General features: G+C 41.2%; 2 protein-coding genes across 2 annotated transcripts in view; both read right to left on the reverse strand.

Moving 5' to 3' along the window:
* Positions 1-971: 971 nt before the first annotated feature.
* ube2j2 (ubiquitin-conjugating enzyme E2, J2 (UBC6 homolog, yeast)) lies at positions 972-5,564 on the reverse strand. Its single transcript, XM_070903203.1, has 7 exons — positions 5,461-5,564; positions 3,157-3,287; positions 2,263-2,303; positions 1,947-2,049; positions 1,702-1,840; positions 1,533-1,613; positions 972-1,437 (listed from the first exon to the last, which is right to left on the reverse strand). Exons 2-7 carry the CDS (start codon positions 3,285-3,287, stop codon positions 1,147-1,149), a joined length of 786 nt encoding a protein of 261 aa, XP_070759304.1. The 5' UTR covers positions 5,461-5,564; the 3' UTR covers positions 972-1,146.
* A 963-nt stretch (positions 5,565-6,527) lies between these two features.
* LOC139282327 (arf-GAP with coiled-coil, ANK repeat and PH domain-containing protein 3-like) overlaps positions 6,528-24,860 on the reverse strand; it is a 55,984-nt gene continuing 37,651 nt past the window's right edge. Inside the window, exons 10-24 of the mRNA XM_070901957.1 lie at positions 18,422-18,534; positions 18,081-18,132; positions 17,795-17,895; positions 17,447-17,558; positions 17,110-17,342; positions 16,418-16,487; positions 16,133-16,227; positions 15,802-16,022; positions 15,558-15,650; positions 15,296-15,388; positions 14,343-14,566; positions 13,820-13,929; positions 12,227-12,337; positions 11,662-11,723; positions 6,528-7,432 (exon numbers count right to left, since the gene is read on the reverse strand). Coding sequence (XP_070758058.1) covers positions 7,326-7,432; positions 11,662-11,723; positions 12,227-12,337; positions 13,820-13,929; positions 14,343-14,566; positions 15,296-15,388; positions 15,558-15,650; positions 15,802-16,022; positions 16,133-16,227; positions 16,418-16,487; positions 17,110-17,342; positions 17,447-17,558; positions 17,795-17,895; positions 18,081-18,132; positions 18,422-18,534 — 1,797 coding nt within the window. The 3' untranslated portion in view covers positions 6,528-7,325. The remainder of the gene's footprint in view (positions 7,433-11,661; positions 11,724-12,226; positions 12,338-13,819; positions 13,930-14,342; positions 14,567-15,295; positions 15,389-15,557; positions 15,651-15,801; positions 16,023-16,132; positions 16,228-16,417; positions 16,488-17,109; positions 17,343-17,446; positions 17,559-17,794; positions 17,896-18,080; positions 18,133-18,421; positions 18,535-24,860) is intronic.

Below are 24,860 nucleotides of genomic sequence, written 5' to 3' on the forward strand. Positions count from 1 at the left end.
TGTTTTTCATCTTTGTTTACCTGTAGTTTTGCAGTTGTACACTGTTATCTCTTTTGACATTGGTCATTGATCTTATATGAGCTTATTGACCTATATTGGTTCACAAATTCAGTCATAAATCTTCCCACTTTCGCTCTCCTGTTACTCAACATGAATATCTAGAGGCGGTTGCCACGAAGTTACATTAGTGCCAAAACATACCTGGAAATTATGAAACGTCAAAGAATATAAGCATGTTAATCTTTTGTGTGCAAAAGTGCTCCATTTAGTCTGGAGATCAACACATTCATAGGAAAACTATAGTGCCTGTGATGTAGTCAAATATAAAAAAAGGTAGAGAAACCGGTTCTTAAACTGCAGCAGCAGGTTAATGAAACCTGACACCTGGGAGCTATTCAATGGGAAAAAAGCATAAAGGCAAAACTGAATCCAACGCCAAAAACTGTTTAACCGAATAACCTTTACAACGCTTCTTGATTAGGAGTACCAAACAACTGGTCTTTGTGGCACTCCTTTTCTCTTGACTTGAAAACATTTGGCGCTGCAACATCAAGTCACACCCTGAGGAGTCTCTGATCTGTTGAATGAAACACTGCAGAGGGAAATGCTTGGACAAGGGGGCACCTACTTTGAGAATGACCTACATTAATTGTTTAAGAAACAAGCTTTTATCAGTCATGTTCATGAGATTGCAGGAGAACAATGATGCATTTTATTTCATCTCATTAAAGCATATTTGTGTTGTTGCCTCTGGCGTGGTGCAACAAACTATGACCATGTCCTACTGTTCTGCACTCTTCCACAACCCATGAGCCAAGTTTGTTCCTACTGCTGACATAAACCACTGAAGCACAGAGTGGATCACAACCGTTTTAATAAGCCCCTCCAATCCCCCGGCCCTACTGCCACCCCATCCACTCCCCCACCTCCTCCTCCTCCTCCTCCTCTCAATCCTTCCTGGGTGGGTCGGCTTTGAGTTTCTGTCTTCCAAAGTCCATGGTGGTGGTTGTGGTGGTGGTGGTGGTCGTGGAGGGGTTTAAACCCAGGACTGAACATCCCTCCCCCACGTAGTGTGTTTGTAGAATGTGGAGTCCACTAGCTGGCTCACCTGCAGGGGGGAGCGTCTCCCTACAACACCGGCCCCTCTCACTCCTGGGCTATGCTCCTCAGCACGTACTTGACTGTGTAGGCGAACGCAGCAAAGCCTACGATCACAAACAGGTTGGCTAGAGCCCCACCTAGAAGTCCATGGTTGCGATTGGCCTGCTGTAGGCCAGGGGCGGGATTGGCGCCCCCAAGCGGGACGGGGCCTCCGTTGAGGGCGGGGAGGCCGTAGTGGGCGTGCTGGGGGTCACCGTCAGGCACCACATCGGGTAAGGGGAGGGGTTGAGTGCGGGCGCTTAACTCCTCCTGGGCCTTCTGTTTCTGCTTCATCTCCTGGTGGAGGGAAGGAAAGACATGGGAGAATATTGGTTCGACAAAAAGAAAGAGGAGAGTAGACGTCAAGAAGGTAGAGATCACCTCATACGTACATCGACTACATCAGGAAACAGCTCACAGAACACTTTATCCTTGAGGTTGAAGGCCAGGCTTTGGGCTGACAGCTGTCTTTTCTGGAAAAACAAAATAATATATTTGAGACATCGTAGATGGTTTATTTATTACTATGTGCTGCATTTATGGTCATTTGTTTGTACTCACCGTGTAGTCAGAGGTCTCGATGCTGCCGAGGGTGGGGCCCTTCTCCACCATGAAGCTGAGGAGACCTGTGAGGATGGTGGAGACAGACCACGCAGGGTTCCACGTGTCTGGATGGAAGTCTGTGATTGACAAACATAACCTGTGGAGGAAAAAAGCAAATTTACAATTAAATGTAACTTTTTCAAGATTTACAATTACAATCCTGAATTCTCATTCAACTCACCAAATTGAAACTACATTCTTACCTTGTATTACACTTAAATCTCCCATTTGGTGTAATCATGTAGATGCTTGGTGGTTTAAAAGGAAATTCCCGGGGAAATATGAGTTTTCCATGATAATATCCACCTACAAAAGACAGATAGTATGACATCACGAGATGATAAAATCAGACCGTTTGAAGCTTAAAACAGAAAATACGACTCAGTTATGGATCAACTTCTCAGATGTCACTGATCATGAACAAACAACAGAGATCGGCACGAATCAACTTGTCAAAGCATGCCCACAAACAGAAACTACTTGAGGAGTATGTAATGGCTAAATGTCAGTAGGTTTTACCTTCATATGGAGTTTTCTCAGGACCTCTGACTACATAGTGCCTAGAAAATACAGGAAAGATTTTGGTTAGCAACGTTTTCCAAATTTCAACAAAAATAACATTACAAACAAAGAATTTCTGGTTAAATCTTCATCCTCTAGACGTCCATTAATGTGCTAGCAATGGCCTAGAATCAAACTCAGCTGACTGCTTCACCTCAGTGTCTCCTCTCTTAATTCTTTGTTACTTTTCCACTGTCTTAAAAAAAATCATTTTCAGGAGCGTCCCGTGGGTCTAGTGGTTAACACGCATATCATACAACTGCAACGACAAAGGGACACACCTGCACACTGACTCCAAACCATATGTTTATTCAACTTTTTACTGTATTGACCATGTTTAAACGAGGTTCCTGACCTCAACAGGACTTACCTGGTTAAATAAAAACAAACAGTGTGCACTGACAAAGAAACAAACAACCTGAATTGCTTCCTTATTTCTCCAGTCTGATAAGGCCATGACCAACTACAAAACACCCATCCACAGTACAAGGACAGAAAATACTTGAACATAATAACACCTTAATTAAGGTGTAGCTAGCATGTGGATAAATCACAACAAGAAACCAGGAAGAAAGCCAAATGATGAACAGTGACACTTTTACAGGTTAACGTGCACTGCTGGAGGTTACATTCTTAACAAATACATTCATACTCTGGGATAAAGAATTTCCCTGGTTGAGGAAATCTTAAAATATGGTCGTCCATTACCTGACTAAATATTTAACTTTGGCTTATCTTTATTACATGTTCAGGATTTTAACATTACTGCCTATCTAGATCTAGATCTGAAATGCAACTTATTGTCTTCATGATGATCTCGGACTGAGGGCCTTGCCAGGATGGAGATCTTACCATTCCAAGATGTTGGAGGGGAGAGGTTCTGCACAGATATAAGGCACAGGGTCTTTCTTTATCCTGAGGTAATCCTGTTTAAGTCGCTGTGTTGCTGTGGTTGGAGCTCTCTTATTCCCGTTGTTGTTCATCTGAAGACATGCAAAAGGGAGATACTGAAATGTATGTATTGATTTGGTCTCTTGAAATTTGTTACTGATACACAGTGGCACCATTATCAGGATACATTCTGCAATACTAGGTCAAAGAGTAGTCTTCCTTTACTGCAGACATTTCAACTCTGGAACTGTTCTGCAGTTCAGCCAGTTTATTTTTCAATTTACTGGTAGCATAGTGTTCATAATGTGTGAACACATTATTAAAAATTAAATGCATTGAATAAATACAGCACACAGTATGACCAATTACTGATTTTCTTTTAGAGATAATTTCCTCCACTGTCACACAAATATCACGATGCATCAGAGTTGGTAGAATTGTCAGCCATGATTGTGTACAACATATTGTGATAGCATCAGCTGTTGGAAAATTTTCATTGAGAAGCAGCTACAGAAGTTTGCAAAACGTTACTGAAAACAACCAGCACTGCTGCCTGATTGTCGATGGACATTAGTAAGTACTTGGTAGAGCCTGGAGTTCAAAAGATAATGATGGTAATTAGGGGTCATTTTACCACAGTATTGCTGTAACGTGGTAACCGTCCCAGACCTAGTTCCCAATGAAAACTGTTGACAGCTAGGGCTGAGGATTATCTAGATTACCTGGATACTGACTTTACATAACAAACAGTGTAACTCTGAAGACTAGTCCTTCAGGAGCGACAGTGTTGTATTTTAATAGGGGACTGATTAATGACTGATATATGGATTTCCATTTAACTGATCAATGAAGTGTTTTGCCTGTAAAATGCCAATAAATTGTTGTGAGCTGTTATTCATATAGTCTGACCCACAGTCAAAAGTCTCAAAAGCAGTCGATTTATAATAATACAAAACATAAAAAGGCAGCAAAATCTCACAAATGTCACTGATTAGTTAAATCTGTTGATTGACCTACTTTTCATGTAATTGTTTCAGCTAGTTGTGGAATCAGGTGGCAGTGGCTCTAACTAGACTACTGGTGGGATATTTAAACTACAGAATGCATCAATTACATTATGACCTCATCATCTCTTTGTATAGAACTTCAGAATAATAATCTGCAAAGATGTCAAATAAATACAGCTAGCAAGAAGCCCCAAATTAATTAAAATGTATGGCCATTTGTTCATATCAGGACCTCTGACTATAAAGTGATATTTATTCATATCTCTCTTACTATGAACTTTGCTCTGCTTTATTACATTCAAACTTATTTTATTTATCTTATTATTCTTTTAAAATATTATTTTAATGTTTCTATTCAATATTGCCTTGTGTTTCTTTTTTGTTTTTTTATTTATTATATAAGCTTTTTATGTCTCATGTAAATCACTTTGAATTGCTTTTTTGTTGGATGGTGCTGTACAAATGAACTTGCCATGCCCTGTCAAGTACATTATTTCAATATAAAACAGTGCAGTTCAAGTATCAAGTCTTAACATGAAAAACCGTAAAGTACTAGTATTTTTAGACTGTACTTTGCTACATGTATGAGCTACATAACTTGGATTTACATGTACTTTTAACTGTCTTTCCACCTCAGCACACTGAGCTCAAGATAACTTCACAATCAGCCAACTGCACGACTCCATACTGACCCACTGTCATGTGGCTAACAGCTGACGAAGTAACGCTAATGAGCTGTACATGAACTGTAATAGTGTTGAAATGTCAGTTTCATTTCCCATTAAATAACGGGCTACTTGGGGTTAACGCAATTTATGTTAGCTGAGGCTAATCCGCTACTTTGCAAGCCTCGCTGGCTAATGTTAATGTCTGGCTAACTGAACAGATCGATAAGTTAGCTCGATATCGGAGAGTTAACGTTACTCAACCGCCGGCTGTAAACAAACAGTGTAGACCAACTTCAAACTGCAGAATGACATCATATGTGGCTGGCGAGTTTATTAATCACAGCGTATCAATACTGTTCGTCCAGGCAGGCTAACTTGACATGGCGATTAGATAAAGCTAGCAGGTACAGCTGGTGAGAACTCCCATCTGTGTGTTCCGTGTTAGCCACCGAGGGCTAACGTTAGCTAACGAAGGCCACAGCTATGTTTAGGTTAGCTACCTAGCGTTAGCATAAACAGTTGTTACTAACGAGAGCTGACCCCCACGTCTCTTGAATTTACAAACGAGAGGGCGTGTAGTACATACATACCTCTCCAGAGACCCCAGTGAAAATAGGTATTCGTGGCTGGACACGAAATAAGGCTGTTGTTTCTGTTGTCAAACCCCAAACCGATAAGACGATGACACCAACGTAGCTTTACCAATCGCCAGCAGGAGGAAAAATTACGCTTCCGGTTTTCTTCTTCACTTGTGTTATAGCGGTTGAAAAATGACATGGAAAGCGCATTACTGTCACCAGCTAATGTGGCATATTATGCCTAATTATAATCTTTCAAAAAAGTCAAATAATAACTAATTAATATAGTTAGCTACCACAGAATACAATTCTTTATAATCATAATACCCATACTTACATTTGTAGTCTGTTGATAACCGAGACACGCCTGGCACATTATGAAGTGGTCTGTGTCTTTTCTGAGGAACTTTTCTGCACCTTCTCAACAACCATCTTTGAGGTGCTCTCGCTGGTGTTTTATGCTGCTGCATAACGTTTCTTGTTGCTGTATTTGTTTACCAAGTTTAAGCTTTCAGAGATCAAAGAGCTTAATGACCTCTCAAAATTAAAAATACTCCTAGGAGAAGGAGACAGGGAATATCTTGCTGCCCAATATGTATCAACATGCCACAACCTGAGGGACAGTGAATGACCTAGACACACACAGCACATGCATGCATTCATACATACACATACACACACACACACACACACACACACACACACACACACACACACACACAAAGTCATGTGATCTGTTGAAATGTAATTGAAGAGATGGTTATTGAGAGAATTAATCTGTTCCTACATATGATCTATAACATTACTGTTAACTCTGGATTAATTTCAATAATGGCTACACTGTGCAAAACTGTACCCCTTCATTTTTCACTAAACACTAAACAACCATTTATCAGCACACACACACTCACTCACTCACTCACTCACTCACTCACATAAATACATGCATATACTGTATATAATTAATATATATTAATCTTAATGTTGTTTTAATGTTCATATTACTGTTATTGTGCACTGTACTTTGGACAATGAAGCTCTTTGAATTGAATTTAATTGAATTAAAAGAAAACATAGAGTGAAATACAAATGTTATTTAATTTAATTCTGCCACCAGTTGCATAACAGTTTAAAAGTCATTTCATCAGAGATTTGCAGTTGACAAAATAAAATTATACATTAAACATTAACATTAAAGGGGCACGTTTGCAAATTTTAACATTTTTTACTCATCATAGAGAGTACAATTAAACCTGTGGAAACATTTGCATAATGTTTTCTGTAGCTCTGGAGGAAGCTGTCATCAGAGTTATTTTGGCTTGGGCCTCGGGATTGCAAATTTTGGAGGGTGTGCAGTGTAAAAAACATGTGCAGAGATTTAATAAAAATGCGCCACAAATATTGTGTCACAGTATGGCAAATATAAGAGCCAGTGTTTTTGGGGCTTGACACATACTTGAGAGTAAAAGGCTCTGCAGCTTCAATTTTGAAGATCTTTTTAAATATATCTCTTGTGAGTCCTCCAACTTTAGAGTTCCCCTTTAAACAACATAATATATCCACAGATCTTCTGACACAACAATGACTCTGCTGCTACTTCATTGCCATTACCAAAACACTGAAATAACACCTGTGCAATGGTACATTTTAAACTTTTTAACATTTTGACATGACCCAGGTCTATTATCTTGACCTTGTCCAAACATATTTACAACATATTTATAAAACAGCTTTAACTAGGGCCTGCAGGGTTTTGACTGTTTGCTTACGGTTGCAGTGCTCAATCCTCATCATCAAAATGTCTTTTTTAATGTCATGTGTCTCCTTCTAGATTCCAAAGTGACTGAAGAGTGTTCAGAGAAAGAGGGGGTCAGCGGTCACTCCTTGCAGCGGCTGAACTGTATGCTCCTTCTCCTCAACTTTTCGGGCTGGAGAGACGCGAGGAGAGAAAACTCGCGAAAGACATCAACCCTGGAGATGTCACCTGCAACAGGGGATACTAAAGTCAAAGGGGGGTTTGTCCTTCTGAAGGGCACCATGGAGACTGCAGTGACCAATCTGCTGGTTTTTACTTACCTTTAACATGAGTGAGTAACACAGCAAGCCTTTTTAATTACATGACATGAAGGCAGTAAGCCAGCACATACTGCAATCTCCAATAACCCACATTTCACTATTCAGGGAGAAAGACAGAGCAGATAAACCTCTGCATGAAAAGAGCAAAGACCCCAAAGCACATCGTCATGATGGAGTGAAGCTCCACAGTGTAGCTTTATGGTATGTAAGTGACTTGTTCTTCTATAAAGCATCTTTGGTTTGTAGGAGTAAATGCTTTGTAGATACCAGACACTTATGTTGTATCTTATGCACATTTTTTGAAAGATTACTCTTCTAAATGGGAGTCTCTGTTTGTTTGCAGAAAGGGAAAATCAGGAATTTGCAGGGAAAGAGTGGTGAGCATCCTGTCCAGTTCACTCCTACATCATCCTGGGATCCTTTTTCCTCTCTTGTACATGTTCAAGTTATCTCATAATATGAAGTGTAGAGTACTTACCCATGTTACCTGGTACCTCCTATACATTGGATGTTTGAATGTTTTGAGAGAATAAACTATGTGTATGCCGCATTATAGCTGGGTCATCTTTTTCTTATGACACAACACTCCTCCACGGAAGATTTGTGTGTACTTCTGAATGCCTGATTTCGCCCCAAGATTCCCAACATCAGGAAAAGCTCCAAATATTTTCCCAGAGAGTGTGTGTGTGTGTGCAACAGAAAGGGCGACAGACCAAGCCACCTTAAAGATCAACACCAGAGCAGAGAGAATCACAGTATCACACTGATCCCCTAGTAAGACGGCCCAGGATGCTTCACTCACTCTATCCCGAGCATCCTTGGCTTTAACTCTCCTGCTCCCCGTAGCAACCCCTGTGGCAACAGAAGCAATGATATGTCAGTCAGTGTTTATTTTCCTCAAGTGGACATGTGAGTGAGGAATTAGGCATTTCAGGCATGTAAGGACATAAATGTTTTACACTCTGAAGACACTGAATTATTCAAGGCACAGTGTTGCTGCTGCAGGCTAGAAACTGAGGCACTATTTGAAATACATAAGACCCTAAACACTAAAGTGATCTTTAAATAGTGTGTCAAAGTCAGTCAGTCTGGAGATGTCCAAGTGTACACCTCCTTTATGTTTGTTATCATGAAGGAAACCATTGTATTGCTTTGAATAAGCCAAGTGCTACTCAAAAGTTTGTTATAGACCAAAAGACACACCAGATCACATTGTAAAAACATAGCATTCTCCCAACATCTGACAATGTTTCTACATAGCTATATTTCTGCAAATTGTAACAATAGGCATTTTGTCAATCAATCATTTAGAGCAACTATTTTCTGTAAACCTTCAAATATATTGCTGCAATGTTGAGAGAATGTTAAGCATAAGAGATGACAGGAAACAGAAATGAGAGCAACAAGCAGGAAGCAGGGTTAGTTCATCAAGAGTTTCTCAGTTTTATTGTATGCATTTTGTTTTCTTTTTTTTCCCCTCAGTGCTTCTAAAGACAAGGAAGAAAGTATTCCAAAGATATCCAAATGTCAGTGAACAGAAGAACGCCTCCAAGTAGAGCAACACTGTGTTACAGTTCGGCCTGACAGGTCGTTTTTTCGGAAGAGAATTAAAAAGACAAACATAAAACAGATCAGACAGTCGGGATCTGTGATTGAATGCTGAGAGGCAGGCAGTCGGCGTCAAGTTAAAATACACAGGTGTACTATTTACAGCATGTTTGCTTTGAACAGCACCTTTAACCACTCCTATGTCAATACACACAATGGACACAACATTTAACACTTCGGCTCAGGCTCGGGCCCTTAACAGTTTGGTCACAGTAGCATCACATCACCCCCTAGACTGGTTCTACGTACAGTACTTGCAGTACATTTAACTATTGCAGAATATCTCCTGCCATGTCAAAATCTCTCAGGTCTGTCACAATTCTGTAACCTCTTTTTGAACATGTGAGTACACCAACAGTGTTTCTACCACTCACTTCACAACGCATGGTAAGACTATGCTGTATCTACTCTGAACAGTTTCAGTTTAAAAACAAAACAAAACGGTGATATCATACAACAATGTCAGACACTTTCCCTTTAAAAAGTCTTTGGCAGAGGAAAATAAATCACGAGATACAAAAAAATATTAAAATCACGGTTACTAAGCTTTTGTGGAAACAAAAAAAAAGACGGGAATGAAGAAATTCCCACAGATTTGGTCCGTGGATGGAAGAATGGCACAGAGGTGCAAAAAGTAAGAAACACCAGAGGGGTCATGGTGGTACATGCTTATTCCACAGGACTGCACTGCACGATGTGATCAAACCATTGAAAAATATTTTATCATGCTCAGAATGCAAATGATGTTGAACCTCCCAAAAAATAACTCTGGCAAAGCATGCACAGAACACTGTAAGCATTGACCAGTGAGGGAAGCCAGATGAATACGTCCTTTGACCCCCACAAGTGTGTAAACTGTTCTAAAGAAATGTGCTCCTTTATCCCACCACAGACATCGTAACATGGAGGGAGTATTTACAACAACATGGAGGTGTCATGAGTCACCTTTGTTTGGAAAAAGGCAGTGAATAATTGTTTGATGGTAAGACATAAATCCAGTTTTATACACTCCCTCTCTACGCTGACATGCTGCTCTGGTTTGTCTGTACTTCACCTCCACAACTAGTTACAAGTTATCACCCTCACTAGTAAATAACGAATGACTGCAGTTCATTTTAAAAAATGGTACATTATAAGTAGAATTTCCACAGATAAGCTAGTAAAATCTCTTTCGTGGTGTGTTTAAATGCCAATAATCATAGCAATGTAAGGCCTTTCCAAAGGGAAAATGAAAGCAAAATGTTATTTATGAGTGAGCTATTACATTATGGAATCTAAATGCTTCCTGTCATAAATCCCAAGTAATGCTTTCAGATTAAATTGACAATCATTAACAGAAATGCAGAAGTAAACTGCATCCAAGAATGCATTGCACTGGTCCTCTGGGGAGATACACATAAATAAAAAGACAGAAATAAAATAGACAATAGATATATAGACAATAACTGGACTAGACGAGAACAATGTAAAAGCGAACTGAATGAAAACAAACAAAATTATAACACTGTAGATGGGAAAAGTGCACAGTTTCTTTTTTTTTTCCTTTACATAACGTATCATAATATCATATGATTCAACTCTGTCTCTCAGTATTCTCTGACACATGCACTCATTTAATCGCCTGTTCACTCACTCACTCACTCACTCATCATGTCACAAAGTATCTTACAGAGCAGGCAAGGGTCTCTTCTCCACAAGCCCTTCAGTCTTTTTGTCACAGTTTTACATTAAATGTCCCTTCCTGACCCTCTTTATACACAGTAAACTACCCTGCCCACCTCTACTGTAGCTTGTCAGTTACTCTTTTTCTTTAAGTAATGGAACAAATATCATTTTTTTTTCACCTCATGCCACGGCACATAGTTTAAAGATTACCCATATAGCTTCTAAATATGTATATTTACATCTCCGATTGAGAAGAGATGGGTAGGTTGGATGTCACACAGATGGTCTGGATAGATATAAAGTGTAATGGGTTAATGCAGTGAAGAGCTGTTCGGCAACAGTTAACCCACACACCCTCACACAAGAGGTTACACCACGTTATGATATGTTAGAGGATAACCCTGTTAGCAAAACACCAAAAAGCAGATGTAATTTTGTGTGTCATGTAGCTAGCATAGCATGGGTGCCGAGTGATGGCAAGCAGAAACAAAGTGGTGATGCAGAAAAATGGAGGTGGTGACTGTATTGTCAGTAGAGTTAAAAAGGTCCATCAGGGGTCTCCCTATGACACAACGCACCCCCATAATGAGCAAGTGGTACGCTCCTCTCTCCTCAGACACCCCCAAGAAGTTGCCCGTAAGCCTAGATCTACGTTAAGTAACAGACTTGAGATCTCTCTCTCTCTCTCTCTCTCTCTCTGTATATATATATATATATATATATATATATACAGAGAGAGAGAGAGCACGAGCTATGCTCCTGGATACAGAAGAGACCACTAGCATTCCTCTATGGTGAGGCAGATGAACTCCTGGATGCACTTTCTATACTGCTGCTCAGTGGGGCTGCTGTTGTGGTATTGACCTGGTTGACCCAAGGGAGCCTCCGCCTCTCGCATCTCCTCGTTCATCCGCGCTAGACGCAATCTGGAGGAGAGACGAAAAAAGGCAAAGGCAAAGGCAGAGGGAGAGAAGAGAGGGGACACACAAGGAAGCAGAAATGGACATGAGAGTGGGAATGTGGTGAGGTGGTAAAGGAGTGGCGAGGATGATTAACCACAGTGGAGAGAAGAAGATGGGAGGAGGGAGTTAGAGAGGGGAAGAGAGAGTAAAGACAACAATGAGGGACACAATTCAGATAATTCACCATCTGCTTTCATAGTAGAAAAATAATTAAATCCTATTAAACAGTATTTAGATGTTTAAGCGTGAAAGTTTATTCTTGAGCCAAATAAGCTTTTTCCAAAGCTTTCAAGCACATCTTAGTTGAAATCTCCAGAAAAAGCTAGTAAGTAGACCTTGAGTAAAGATTATTTTGTCAAACATTCATGAATGTTTCAAAAACAGATTAGATTTCTCAAGCATGAGCAGTTAGCCACGTATAAATGCTTATGAGGAACTTGCTCATAAAAAGAATTAGGATCACTCACAGGGTGACGATGTCTGCGTTGGCGGCCTGGACAGCGATACTTAGGGGGTCATGGCCCTGCTCATCCACCTCCGTCTGTGATGCTCCTCTCTTCAGGAACAGACACACCTGACTGCACAAAACAAGATGCAGACGCAGAGAAAGTATTGACACCATGGATTAAAAGAAGAAAGGAAGCAGGGAGTGCAATGAACGACTACATCAAGAAAATAGTCTCTGATGGTCTATGGTCTAGCTAGCACTCAAAGCATTTACTTGGGGAAAACGTATAGCTTGCAGTTCATGGAAGAGAAAGGAAAGCAAAAAACAGGCACGACTATTGGAAAAGGAAATCGTTAAGTTGGAGAAACAATTAGTGAAACAATACAAGGAAGATAAATTCAGGAAAACACTTAGGAACGTAGTATATCATCCTAAGGTTAGTAAGAACCTAAGGATGATATGGTGAAAAGATCTGGGTTGTACACTTGATGAAGAAACATGGGAGAGGTTTCTTTCCAACAATGTGGACTACATCAGAGAAGCCAGAGGCAAATTTTTTACACCCCAACGAGACTCAATAATATGGGTCTAATTAAAGACAGTTTATGTTGGAAATGTAAAACAGAACGCAGTACTTATATGCACACATTATGGGAATGTCCCATGGTTTTCCCCTTTATGGAGGAATGTTCTGGAATAAATGGGTGAATGGGTGGAGTGTGAACTGCCCAGATCACCAAGGTTGTGTCTCCTTGGGGACAAAACTGCAGTGTCGCAGTTAAGTAAATATGTATTTAGAGTATTAACAACTGGCTTAATAACCTGTGCTCAGTTGATTCTAACATGTTGGAAAGAGCCTCAAACTCCTACACTGAAAATGTGGACAGAACAAATGATGGAATTAGTTGCGTGTGAAAAACATGCTGAACTGGAAAAATGATATGATAAAAGAACAATGGGACAGCTTTGGTGGATACGTGTCTGGAGGAAGCATGTCAAGAATCTGATGGTCTGATACAGTACATTTGTAATCATTGCCATGTACTAATGTCCACTGCATTATTGTAACCAAATAATTGCCTTTCCTATATCATGCTATCATCCTATCCTATCCATCCTATGTCAGTTAAGTTACTTGCTTGTGGTCATGGACGCACACAAACTGAGGGAATCTGGTCAAAAATGGCCGCTGTTAGAAAAACGTGTCTGTACTTGAGTCTTTTGCACAATCATGATTCTTGTGTAAACCACCATGTCAGCGAGACAATACTCAATACAAGAATGTGTGTCATTAAATGAGAGTGACATGTTTTGTTTTCCTTAACAACAGGACTGTGGTTTTTCATCGCTAAACCTACACCGATCAAGGGTAATCGCCTCTGAAATATTTGGTAGTGAGTAGTTTCACTTTGTGTTCCAGATGAAAATGGTTACCTCACAGTCCCAAAGAAACTCTTTCAACAACCCCTCGACACAGCTGAGTGATGATATGGAACACTTTTGAAATGTCATGTTGCCTAAAGTTTCTGCTTTTTAAATTCATTGCATTCGCAAAGAAAGTGAAAGCAGACCATTCATGACAACTTCCTCCCACTTCACAGGCGTTTCTTACCCAGTGTGCCCCAGGTAGGTGGCGTGGTGCAGCGGGCCTCTGCCTCTCATGTCTCTCTGGTTCACGTCGGCTCCGTTCTGTAGCAGGAACTCACAAGCTATCAGAGAGCCCTGATAGACAGACAGACAGTCAGACAGACAGACGTTTACTTGCTCTGAGAAGTCTAATTATTGGTATTTAAACATTACTGAAGCCTGTTTTTTTAAGTGCATCAAACTGTTTAGTTTTGCCCACCTCAAGTGGAAGGAGAGCCATGCGATTCATAGGAGCAGACAATATGTTCAGGGAGGAGATTTCCCCCTTGTTTTTAATCATTTACGACTGTGGATGTTTATGGCAGAACATAAAACCTGGGTCTGGCACCTTCAGCAGATAATCCATTTTAATGTTTAACCACGACAGGTTCCGTTATGATTTATTATCTTAGTCATATAACAAAGTCATATAAAAAGGTTCAGTAATTCAGCATAAAGGTTTACACCTCTCTCACTTCCAGCTAAATCTATAACAAACAGCCTCTCACCCCGATCACGGCCTGAATGAGTGGCGTTTTCGCCTCCTCCTCCTCACTTGCAGCGTGTACGTCAGCACCATGCGCCAATGCCTCGGCCATGAGTGGCAGGTTGTGTAGACGAGAGGATCGGTGGAGGAGCGCCCCTGGGTGGAGCTCCCTCGGGTCTTCGGGGTCTGAAGATACTTCCTGCTCGATCTCCACCTCACCACTGGAGGACTCCTCCGATTCCTCCTCTGAGGGGAGGTAAGGTCACGATGATGGAAAGAAAGAGGAACGATGTAAACTAAGTATTTTAAACTTTTAAAATCAGAATCAGAATCAGAATCAGAAATACTTTATTGATCCCCGGGGGGAAATTGTACTCATAAGATGTGTGGATCACAACACACACGCTGCTGCACGACAGTTCACTCTCAGTAAAACTCTCTGAAGGTATGAATGGTTTAGTTCGGTGTTCTTTATGTCCATGTCCTCTACATGATTCCTGTCAATACACAGTGCCAATTTTATACAAGATCAAAAACAAATAGCTAGATCTTTATAACACATAACAACAAACATTAAGCCTTATTTCAGGTTTCTTACAATTTGATTTGGCCTATTTTCATTTTCCCCAGGAGAGTGTGTTAATGTCTCAGTGAACCAGAGAATCTTTCAGGCTGTTTGAATGGATCTTAAATGGATTGCATCACATCCATGTCTTGTTCTTTAAGCTCACTTTTTTAGGTGGGGCAGGAGTGAGTTTTCAAGTTTTGTACATACATACAACAAAACAGAAGAAATACAAAACACAATACAAGTAAATGTAACAAAATGTAATCACATCACTGCTATAGTGCACAGTGATGGGAGAAAATGGGAATTTCCTCCAGTTGTAAATGGGTTCTCCTTCACCAGAAAAAACTCCTTTATATTCTCAACAATGTGACGACATTCTTGCGTCAACACACAAACACACATACCTTCTTCTGTGACACTGTCCACCACTGAGCCAAAAACCAGGATATCTGTGCTGCCGTCAGTACTTCCTCCCAGGCCGCTGTCGCTGCTAAGACCTGCGGGGCCAAGCATCGCCAAGCCACGGACACGTTAATGATTACACGGCATACACTGTACTACTCATACACACACCGCCATAACACATCAACATGCAATATGCCGTTCTTACTTCTGTTTGTGAGTTGTGCATTGTGCCTGTATGTACTGACTGTGTCGTGGACTTACTGCGAGGACCAGAGCCTGTGTCAAAGTAGGAAAATAGTGAATCCAGCTCGTCTGGACAGAACAGGGAGTCCCGGCGAAACTTTGCTGCTGCTGCTGTCAAAGGACAAAATATCACAACAAGATTTCAGTCTGGGCTTCAGTGTGTATTTGTACAATCTATATATACATACATCTTGCAGCTCTTGCTTTCATGAGCCTTGCACTAAATCTGACGACTACAGAGAAGTTCATTCTCCGCACTGACCTGCTGAGAGGTTTGCAGGTGAAGCGCTGCCCGGCTCGTAGCGATGGTATTTCCTGCGGGCTTTGTGGGGGGCCCGGACAGAGCTGTTGTGTCGCTGGCACTTCTTCACTGTCCAGGGCCGGGACTTCCTTTCACCCTCCACCAACGCCTCGCTCCCACTCATCTTCTTCAGGAAGCGTTTCTCCACATATTTCGACTTGATCCAGGCCTCTTTCTCCTGTCTGGAGGTAGAAACCGACAATTTAACATATATGAAGACATGTACAGATAATTGGGTCTAGCCTGTAGCCTTTTCATTTGCCAAATGCTCCTCCTTGTGTACAAGACTGACCTCGAACTGGACGGTCCAGGTTTCTTTGCTCCCAGATCCTCGCAGGCTCCCTCATAAATTTGGTTGATCACAGTGTTCCCCAGTTCACACATCAGCTAAAGATGAGAGGAAGGAAGAAGGACAAAGATGGGAGCCAGAGACAGAAAGGGAAACAATTTTAAAACAGAGTAGTCCAAACTTTTTTTTAGCAATGCACTAAAGGAATCATAAATGCAACTCTGGTGAAGAAAAAAACACACAGCACAAAAAGGAGATGCTGTAGGCAAATGAGTTGGGGAGACGCACCTTGAGTAATTCTGGCTCCCATGAGTCTAACGTCAGTGAACGCACTTTAGAGCAATGGACGCCTAAACTCCTGAAAGAAACAAGAACAAAAACAGATTATAAGATTATTATAAATTTCAGAAGAGTTGACACATATTCTAGAAGATTTTAGCACATTTTTACTCTTCCCCTTTTGCAACAACTGCCTGAGGTGGAAAACGTTTGTGTTTTCTTGACAACTGTCGCTGTATCTTTTCTATTCTCAAAAGAGCTTTCATTGATGAATTGACGTCATGGAAAGAAACATGTCCTTTCCTTTCCTGTGAATCAGAAGTGATGCTTAAATGCAGAAATTTGCTTATTAAATGATTAATTATCAAATTAAATTTGGTATAGATAAAACATGCAGAAACAGGACAAATACCACTTAGTTAGACCCTGAAGAGTGAGGAAGAAGATCAGTGTGAGGGTTAACCCTATGTGACCACCACAAATAGTGCTATAGCACTAAAAATGTAGCAATGCATTCGTTGTTGCTCTTTTTATAACTTTATCTTGGAAAGATGCTTTGAGTTGGCTAATTTCCTGGAACACCTTGCAAAAGATTGTCATTTCATGCTGACAAAAATATGCTTACATATTTTACATCAGCTCTCCTGCTGTCGTTCTTTCCGCCTCTGAACAAACTCTCCAGTACTGTTAAGTGCAGTTACCTGTGGATCCCTGAGCACTCAATGCAGAGCAGCACTCCCAGGTTGATGGAGGCCCAGCAGGGAGCCGCTTGGCCACAGTCACAGCACAGCTCGTTGCCTGGCAGGCTCTGCACCCTCTGGAGGAGGCTTTCCCCACCTCCTCGAACTCCCCTATCAGCCCTCTCCCCCCTCTCTCTGGGCTCGCTGGCAGAGTCGATACTGCTGGTGGAGGGCGAGGCTGTCCGGTCCAAACGCTGCAGAGACGAGTGGACAGGTCAGAGACAGAGATTCCCAATCTACCTGAGACCAATTTGTAATGAAAAGAAATGGCTGCATTTATACATGTGTGCGTTCGTACCTCAATGTAATAATTGTCACCAATGTCTTTGTAAGCAGAAGCGATGCTGGCCTGGACTGCCTGGATCCAAGCCTGCCGCAGCTTCTCAGACTCAGCCTGCAGCATACAGCTCCTACAGGTGTTTAGATGACGGTTATACAATACCTGGCTAGAACTAATGCTATAAAGCTACATGTTGTTTGGTTGATTAGTAAATTCCATATGATATAGTTGATAATGTAACAACTAATTAGCACAGTGAAAAGATAACATAACAGCAAAAATGTTTACTTTATAAATGTAAACTTTATCGGGACAAAAACACACACACACACACACACACACACACACACACACACACACACTTACTTGGTGGGTGAAACCACCTCGAAGCAGAACCTCCTCTCATTATCTTCACATGGTTTGACTGAGCACAGCCTCAGGTCCTCCACCACCACCGTCAAAGAGTCCTGTCATTGGCAGAGAGGAGTGTCACTACAACTCTGCCCCATTTACTGGAAGCTACACAAAGTAGGTTAGCCTCCTCATGACAGGAGCCAGCCCACGCCACCATTCTTCTCCACCGATATGCAAACGATTCATAATTAGACCAACAACCCTAAACTGTCAAACACTGTTTCAAATCAAACTGTACCTTGAGTTTCTTTTGGTAGACCAGCTGGCTGTTTTGTATAGAAAACCACCGCCTTGAGGAGGGGAGAAGGTATGAAGTTAGACAGTTTTCGTGAGACAGACATGATCAATCAAGTGTGCATGCTGATATTATTCATTACAATGGTGATTAATAAATCTATAGATGAGTATTGACTGAATGGTCACCATTCTTTTTTTCTTATACAAACCAACTTTAAGGTACAAGTCATCCTACACAAATACCAGGGAGTAGATTGACAGTCCTTATCCCATTAGCTTTAATTAGACTTTAGTCTTTTGAATTGTAAGTTGACTCCCTCTCCCTCTTCACTTCTCTTTTACCTGTTCCAGGTCTTGAATGCATTGCTGGCCCTCTTGAAGAGGTAGCCCTCCATGACCACACCATTGGGTGCATCCACATTGAATTCCAACTTGGGGTCGTCATAAGAAAAGTCCTGCAGAGAGAACGTATACAGTAGGTGCACAAGATCATCATGAGGGTCTGGCTTCCTCTCTTCTGCACTATTTCTTTTTAACAAGTGCCAGATTATCTGTCTAAAACCAATGTACTGCCGAGGCCAGGTTTTCATGATTTAGTTTGTTCCAGTGGATACGGTATATGTCTCATGCTCTGCAGAAACAACAGCCTATAGTACATTGAAAGAGTTACTGGTAATCATTCCTCCTGTCCACACTGGCAAGAGTCTCCTTTCCATCATCCAAGTAATGAGGGGCAAAATCCACAGTCCTTGTTCTGTGTAAAAATGCATTGTAAAGTTCAGTTGATGCTAACACAAGGCTGGATACACTGAACAAAGTAGGCCAGGTGACGTGGAGCAATAAGTTTAAAAGTCAACCTAAACTTATTAATGGGAAACAGAGATAGCGTCTTATCAGTGCCACATACAGTAGCTGTGCTGATACAGTGCTACTGCTTGTTATGTATACCTTCTCTTTGGGTAATGCGTCTGTTTGCTCCTCCACAAAAAATCAGTCTCTATCCTCTTCTCTCCACGCGCCATCTGTTCATCAGTTTACCTTTAAAGACTAAGTCAAATCTGCACCTCTCCTCCTGTCTCTATTTTCTTTTCTGTTTTGTCCACACAGAGTTTGGTTTCCCAAGAAAGACATTTAAAGGCAGGTGCCACCTGCTAAGCGAGGTGAAACACACAAGGACACAGATTTAAATTAGGGCCGAGGCTGAGGTTAGGTTTCACTATTGTTAAGGAGGCCTTTAGTTTTGGGGTGAGGTAATACTGGGCATATGGCAGGCTGTGCACAGACGACTGCACACACACACACACACACACACACACACACACACATACACACACGACCTTGCTCTGTCTCGGTGCTGTATCTCTTCTCTTGAAAAGATCGTTGAATAATTCTGTGTGTTCTTTTTCAGAGAAAGCTGTATAATTGCACACTGATGTCGTCATGTACTTTCGGGGCCCTTTGAGTTAAAAGTATCGAGGCCATTTCATTGATCATCACATATGCCGCAACAATCACAAATAATTTAGTATTGCAAGATCATAGTCATACGTGAAGTAGAAACATGTGATACTGGTATACTAGAACATAACTGCTGTATTTATCTTAAGCAGCATCTTGTATAATCTTTCTGGGTTTGTGTGAAAACATTCAGGCCGTGTGAAGGAAAAACATGGTGGGATGTGACACAAAAGTCTGTCTCCCCGCTGGCTGCTGAGGTATTCCTCCAAAGAAACAACCTGGTCTCACACACACACACAAGATTACACACAAAGATATACAAGCATTCAAGCATCACTGCTTACTACCTCCTACGTGCTGAAACAGAGCACTGGATATAAAGAGACTTCATTTCCATCAACTTTCAAGGAAAACAAGACAAAATGAGACTGGTTAAACAAAGCAATGATAACAACACTATCTATTATTATCTGGCATTCATCAACCTCTCCCTGTCACTGTCTTATCTGGTGTCTTATACAGCCCCAGTTTGAGGCCATGTAACCATAGTTTTGCAATTGAGCTTTTGCAGTGAATGTAGCCTAATGTTAAATAATAATGGGGTCAGTGTCAAACAGAAGCATCCATGAAAAATAACTCCAGGCAAAAGAAAACTAAGACAAAACGAAAGACATGACGTTCCTCACCAGTGTATAGTCCAGCCTGCCAAATATCTTCATCTTAACCACACTGACATCCAACAGCATGTCAAATTCAATAGTAACAGATTTTTTAAAAACCCGCAATAATAAATAAATAAATAAATGCTGCGAGGATGCTCGTCAGAGAGGAGAGAGCATCTCTAAAATATCCCACAGGTTGTTAACTTGGAGCCGCAGGCGAACACACGCGCATCCCACGCGAGTCCAGATGAGAGTCTGTCGCAGCCAACCGCAGCGCGCTCGTGGCGTTCCTTCACTCAACGCCACATGCCCTGCTGCCGCCCCAGCCTCGTGGATGTGGCGCGAGCGCTCATTATCATACAGCTGTCACAGAGTCCTCGTGCCCCGCTGACCCCGTCGCGACTGCCGGAGATCAAACATTTCATTTTACAGCCCCGCCCCACGCCGCGATTTAAGGCTCCCTCCAGCTATTCTGACGCCCGGAGGTTTCATCCATAGTTATGGAGGAGTCAGCTTTCCATCTGTCCGCGGCTCTGAACACTGTTCCTGCTTAATCAAGCTGACATTATTGCTCCCCAAACACCAGCCCGGAGCCCCCTCTTCCCACCTTAAATCAGCCAGCACCACGGAGGATTGCAAGAGTCCAACTGCACAGGCGGCTGCAGAGCGGCCTTTATCAAAACCAGGGAGCCACAAAATATATTTATATCGCAGAACTGATAATTATTAGATATGTCAAAATACCTGTGAGACTGTGTCAGAGGTGCTGATTCAATGATCTGGTATTTTTGGAGGTATGTTAATCATACACGATGATTTGCATAAATAGTATTATAAAGTGTGTCTGTTAGTTTACCCACTGGCACAACATACCAGGCACACCTGTTCAATAACACAACACTGGCGCATCATAATATAATGTTACATCACCACTTCTGTACTGCATATAATTACGTAATTGTGTAAGTGCTAAATTACTGCTTCTGTCTGGGAAGAGTTGCCATGTTTATATATATATAGTATATAGACACAACACTATAACCTGGTTACTGTGAACAAGCTGATTAATAGTTTAGTTAAATTGCTTGAACTGACACAAAGTGATTAACTGTAGTCTGCATTGTAATGTATAAACACATTAGGTTTATAAAATGTTTACTCTCCCACTCACTACAGTTTTCTCTGTTTGTTTACCCCTCTGTGACTTAAAAAGTCGCACAGCCAAATGCTGTAACAATGGAGGAGGCAACAATCCCCCAGGGAGCCACAATGAAGTCCAGCACACAGGAAAGACTGCTGAGAAAGAAAAGAGAGGGGAGACAGAGGGAGCATGTGATATATATACAGAGATATAAAGAGAGGGGGGGCTGTCGCAGATTTACCAAGAAGTGAAAGTAAAGGCAAAGTAAAGAGCAGTAGAAAAAGAATAGAATTGAAAGACTGTGAAACGCACACATCTTTATCTGTAGGGATCCATCTTCATCATTTTTACAATATTATTACCAGTCCTACTTCTGTCACAGTTTATAAGATTGTTGAGAAAAAAGTTTACATGTCATGCACCTCTTCATTTCTCAGGTAACCATCTTCCTCCCACTGAAATATAACTTGCCCAAAGTGACATCCAATTTAGCCTAAACTACCTTCATGATGCGCTATCTCATTCTCTCCTCCTGCAGTCACTTAATGGCCTATTAATAAAGGATGTATACCATCTATAATTCACAAACTCTGCTGTCTTGTGGCTTTGCTTCCTACGCTGCTGCATTTGCATACGGCAGGGGCAGTTTTAAAAAAAGAAGCGGAGAAAATCTGAAATGGATCATGGCAACATTTTCTCCTGAATCTTTTTTATGCTGCCTGCCTCTTTTTCTTTTTTGATGTCTTTCTTAAGGCTTTTTTTGTGAAATGTTTTGTTCACAGATGCAATTACAAAGAGACAAAGAACATCACACGATCAACATGCTAATGACTCTCTGTGAAAACTGCCTTTGCTCATGGGCCCAGTGTTTAATCAGTGTAGTTTGTGTAATATCAAACGACAATATGTTTGACCTAAATTTTAAACTGTGATATTGCAGCAAGAAGTTTATCTGGACACTTTACTTTATTCTGGTCACTGCACTGTTGTTATTTATCTTATCTTATTTTTTATTTTTATTTTTATTCTTATTCTTATTTTAGCCTTTATATTCTACTTATTTGTTATCAAAACAATAGCACCTTCAGACCACAGCAAATTCCTTGTAATGTATGTTACTTGGCAATAAACAGTTTCTGATTCTGATTCTGATTCTGATTCTGAAGAACCATTTACAAAATGCATAAAAAAAGATGCCGTGAGAGAGGCTTAGGTGATTTTATGGGATTTACAGTTTCATAAATAAAATTAAAAAAACAGTCCATTCAGTGGCCTCATTCTGTTTCTCTCCCTCTCTTCTTCTACAGTTTTGTTCTCTTTCATTCTCAGTTCCTGTCTGGATTCTTTATCTTTCTCCTCCGTTTATCTGTCCTCTGCTCTTTGTCTTTCTCTGTCACTGGCACCCAAACTCAACCAGCCACTGTGCGTCCTGATGCCATCTGTTGACTTTGGCTGGAGCTGGCAGCGGACGGAGGAGGAGGAGGAGGAGGAGGAGGTGGGCTGAGGCTGGCATCATCAGGCACGGTCAGATCTCTCAAGTCTCTTGACACATCAACCTCTCTGGCACTGTGATTACCAGAGCTGGCACTACAGCAGAGGACAACATCCAAGACCAGAGGCAGCTGCGCTCAGATAATCTTACTACTGCTTCTGTACGTTTACTGCGTTGGATTAAAAGAATATTCCTTTTCTTATTCTGACTGAAACCAGGATTGTCAGGGTTAGACAACTCAAAGTCAAATGTAATACATTTTTGGGGCATTATGGTTAGTTTTAAAAATTTCAACATCTTGGTATCATATTTACTTCAAGACGTGCACATAAATGTGACTCATACCATATGTTGCACAATACAAAACAGACACACGGCATGCCAGAGTGTGATATATTGATTAGCTGATCAGCATTAAATGAGATTGATTAATTGTGGAATGAAAAAGGGGGAGAAAGAACAAAGCGGACGTGCTTGCTGGATTGATAGAAGGAGATTCAAACATTTAGACAGAAAGAAGATGAAAGGAGGAAGGAAGGAAACAAGAATATTTCAATTTAAATCTATAATTGATTCAACTTCAAAAAGAACAAAACACGATAACAATGGAAAGTATTGCTTGAAGACAAAAAAAGACATCACAGCCAGAAAAACTATTTTTAAGCTTCTTCTTTGACAATTACATCTTCTTAACCAGCTGGTTGACATGTTGACAAATCCTCAGGGTTACATTTTCAGATGAAATTAAATTGGAACAGCACAAAATAGCAGGAGGAGAGCTGTATTCTTCAAGGAGAGGAACAAAGAGCTGTGTGTGTGCGTTTGTATATGCATTTATGAGAAAGAAAAGAGTGTGTGGTTGCCTCCATGCATGTGAGCGATGGAGAAAAACAGTACAATAAAGGAAAAGCAGAGAGATCTGGAAGAAAAAGACCAAAGACGACATCAAAAGAGAGACAAAGCGAGCTGACGGGGTTTGTACAATGATGAGTATTACAGGCAGGGTGGAGAAAAGTATCATATGTCAGGGGGACCGAGCGTCTCTGAGAGAAGCCGGGACTTGATGGACACAAAGTCATGACAAGTAATGAAACACACAAGCTTCAGTGAGGTCAACAGGCAGACGTGAGGCTACTCAATAGGGGGGAAAAAAGACCAAACAAAAGCACCTAACCACCGTGCAGGAACAAGCTCATGCTGGCTCGCCCACACAAGCACCGACAGACAACCCGCACACACACACACACACACACACACACAGTTCAGTGGAAGCATGTAGACACACAACAGTCCTGTGATGCTTCCAGACAAACACTGACATACACACCCCTCCACACACACACATATTCACGCTTTAAAAGATAAAGGGATCAGTCCATACACACACACACACACACACACTCACACACTCACACACACACACACACAAACACACACACACACAAACAAACAAACACACAGCCTATTGATTCCTGCAACAGGAGCCAGCATGTGATGACCATAAAACTGCTCTCCATACATCAGTCACTCAATCTGTTCTGCATTGCTAAACAACTACCGCACACACACACACACACACACACACACACACACACACACACACACACACACACACACGGTCCACATTTTTACGAGGTACTACTAGACGCTACTACTACTAGACGCTCAAGTTGAAGCTGGAGTTTGATGTAAACACAGGAGTGTAGAGAGCTAGTTGTCAAACAGGTTTAAAATGGAAGGCTTTGTGCTTTTTTTACAGGCTGCGTGGTTGAAAAAAACATTCTTTGTTCACAGATATTGTGATGGAGGTTGACAACAGAGCTCAGAGAACACATTTCATGGACATCATCTGAAAATCCAACCCTCTTAAAAGGAAATCCAACATTACTGCCATTGCAGGCTGGGTGCACAACATGGGAACAGAAGCCCTAAAACATTGCTGCGCTTCTCCTGGAACATTACATAATGTTCACACCCCTGAAACGTTTCGCTGCAGTGCAGGGCACGTAATGTGCAGGTCATGGATGA

This window comes from Enoplosus armatus, chromosome 3 (genome assembly GCF_043641665.1).
Source record: "Enoplosus armatus isolate fEnoArm2 chromosome 3, fEnoArm2.hap1, whole genome shotgun sequence".
Classification (NCBI taxonomy): Eukaryota; Metazoa; Chordata; class Actinopteri; order Centrarchiformes; family Enoplosidae; genus Enoplosus; species Enoplosus armatus.

Bases quoted from the DNA above. Each gene is read 5' to 3' on its own strand.
- ube2j2 (XM_070903203.1), bottom strand. From the start codon at position 3,287: ATGAACAACAACGGGAATAAGAGAGCTCCAACCACAGCAACACAGCGA. The intron at 1,841-1,946 runs GTAAGAATGTAG...TTTCCTCCACAG, and splicing joins AGATTTAAGTGTAATACAAG to GTTATGTTTGTCAATCACAG. The intron at 1,614-1,701 runs GTGAGTACAAAC...TTGTTTTTCCAG, and splicing joins TCGAGACCTCTGACTACACG to AAAAGACAGCTGTCAGCCCA.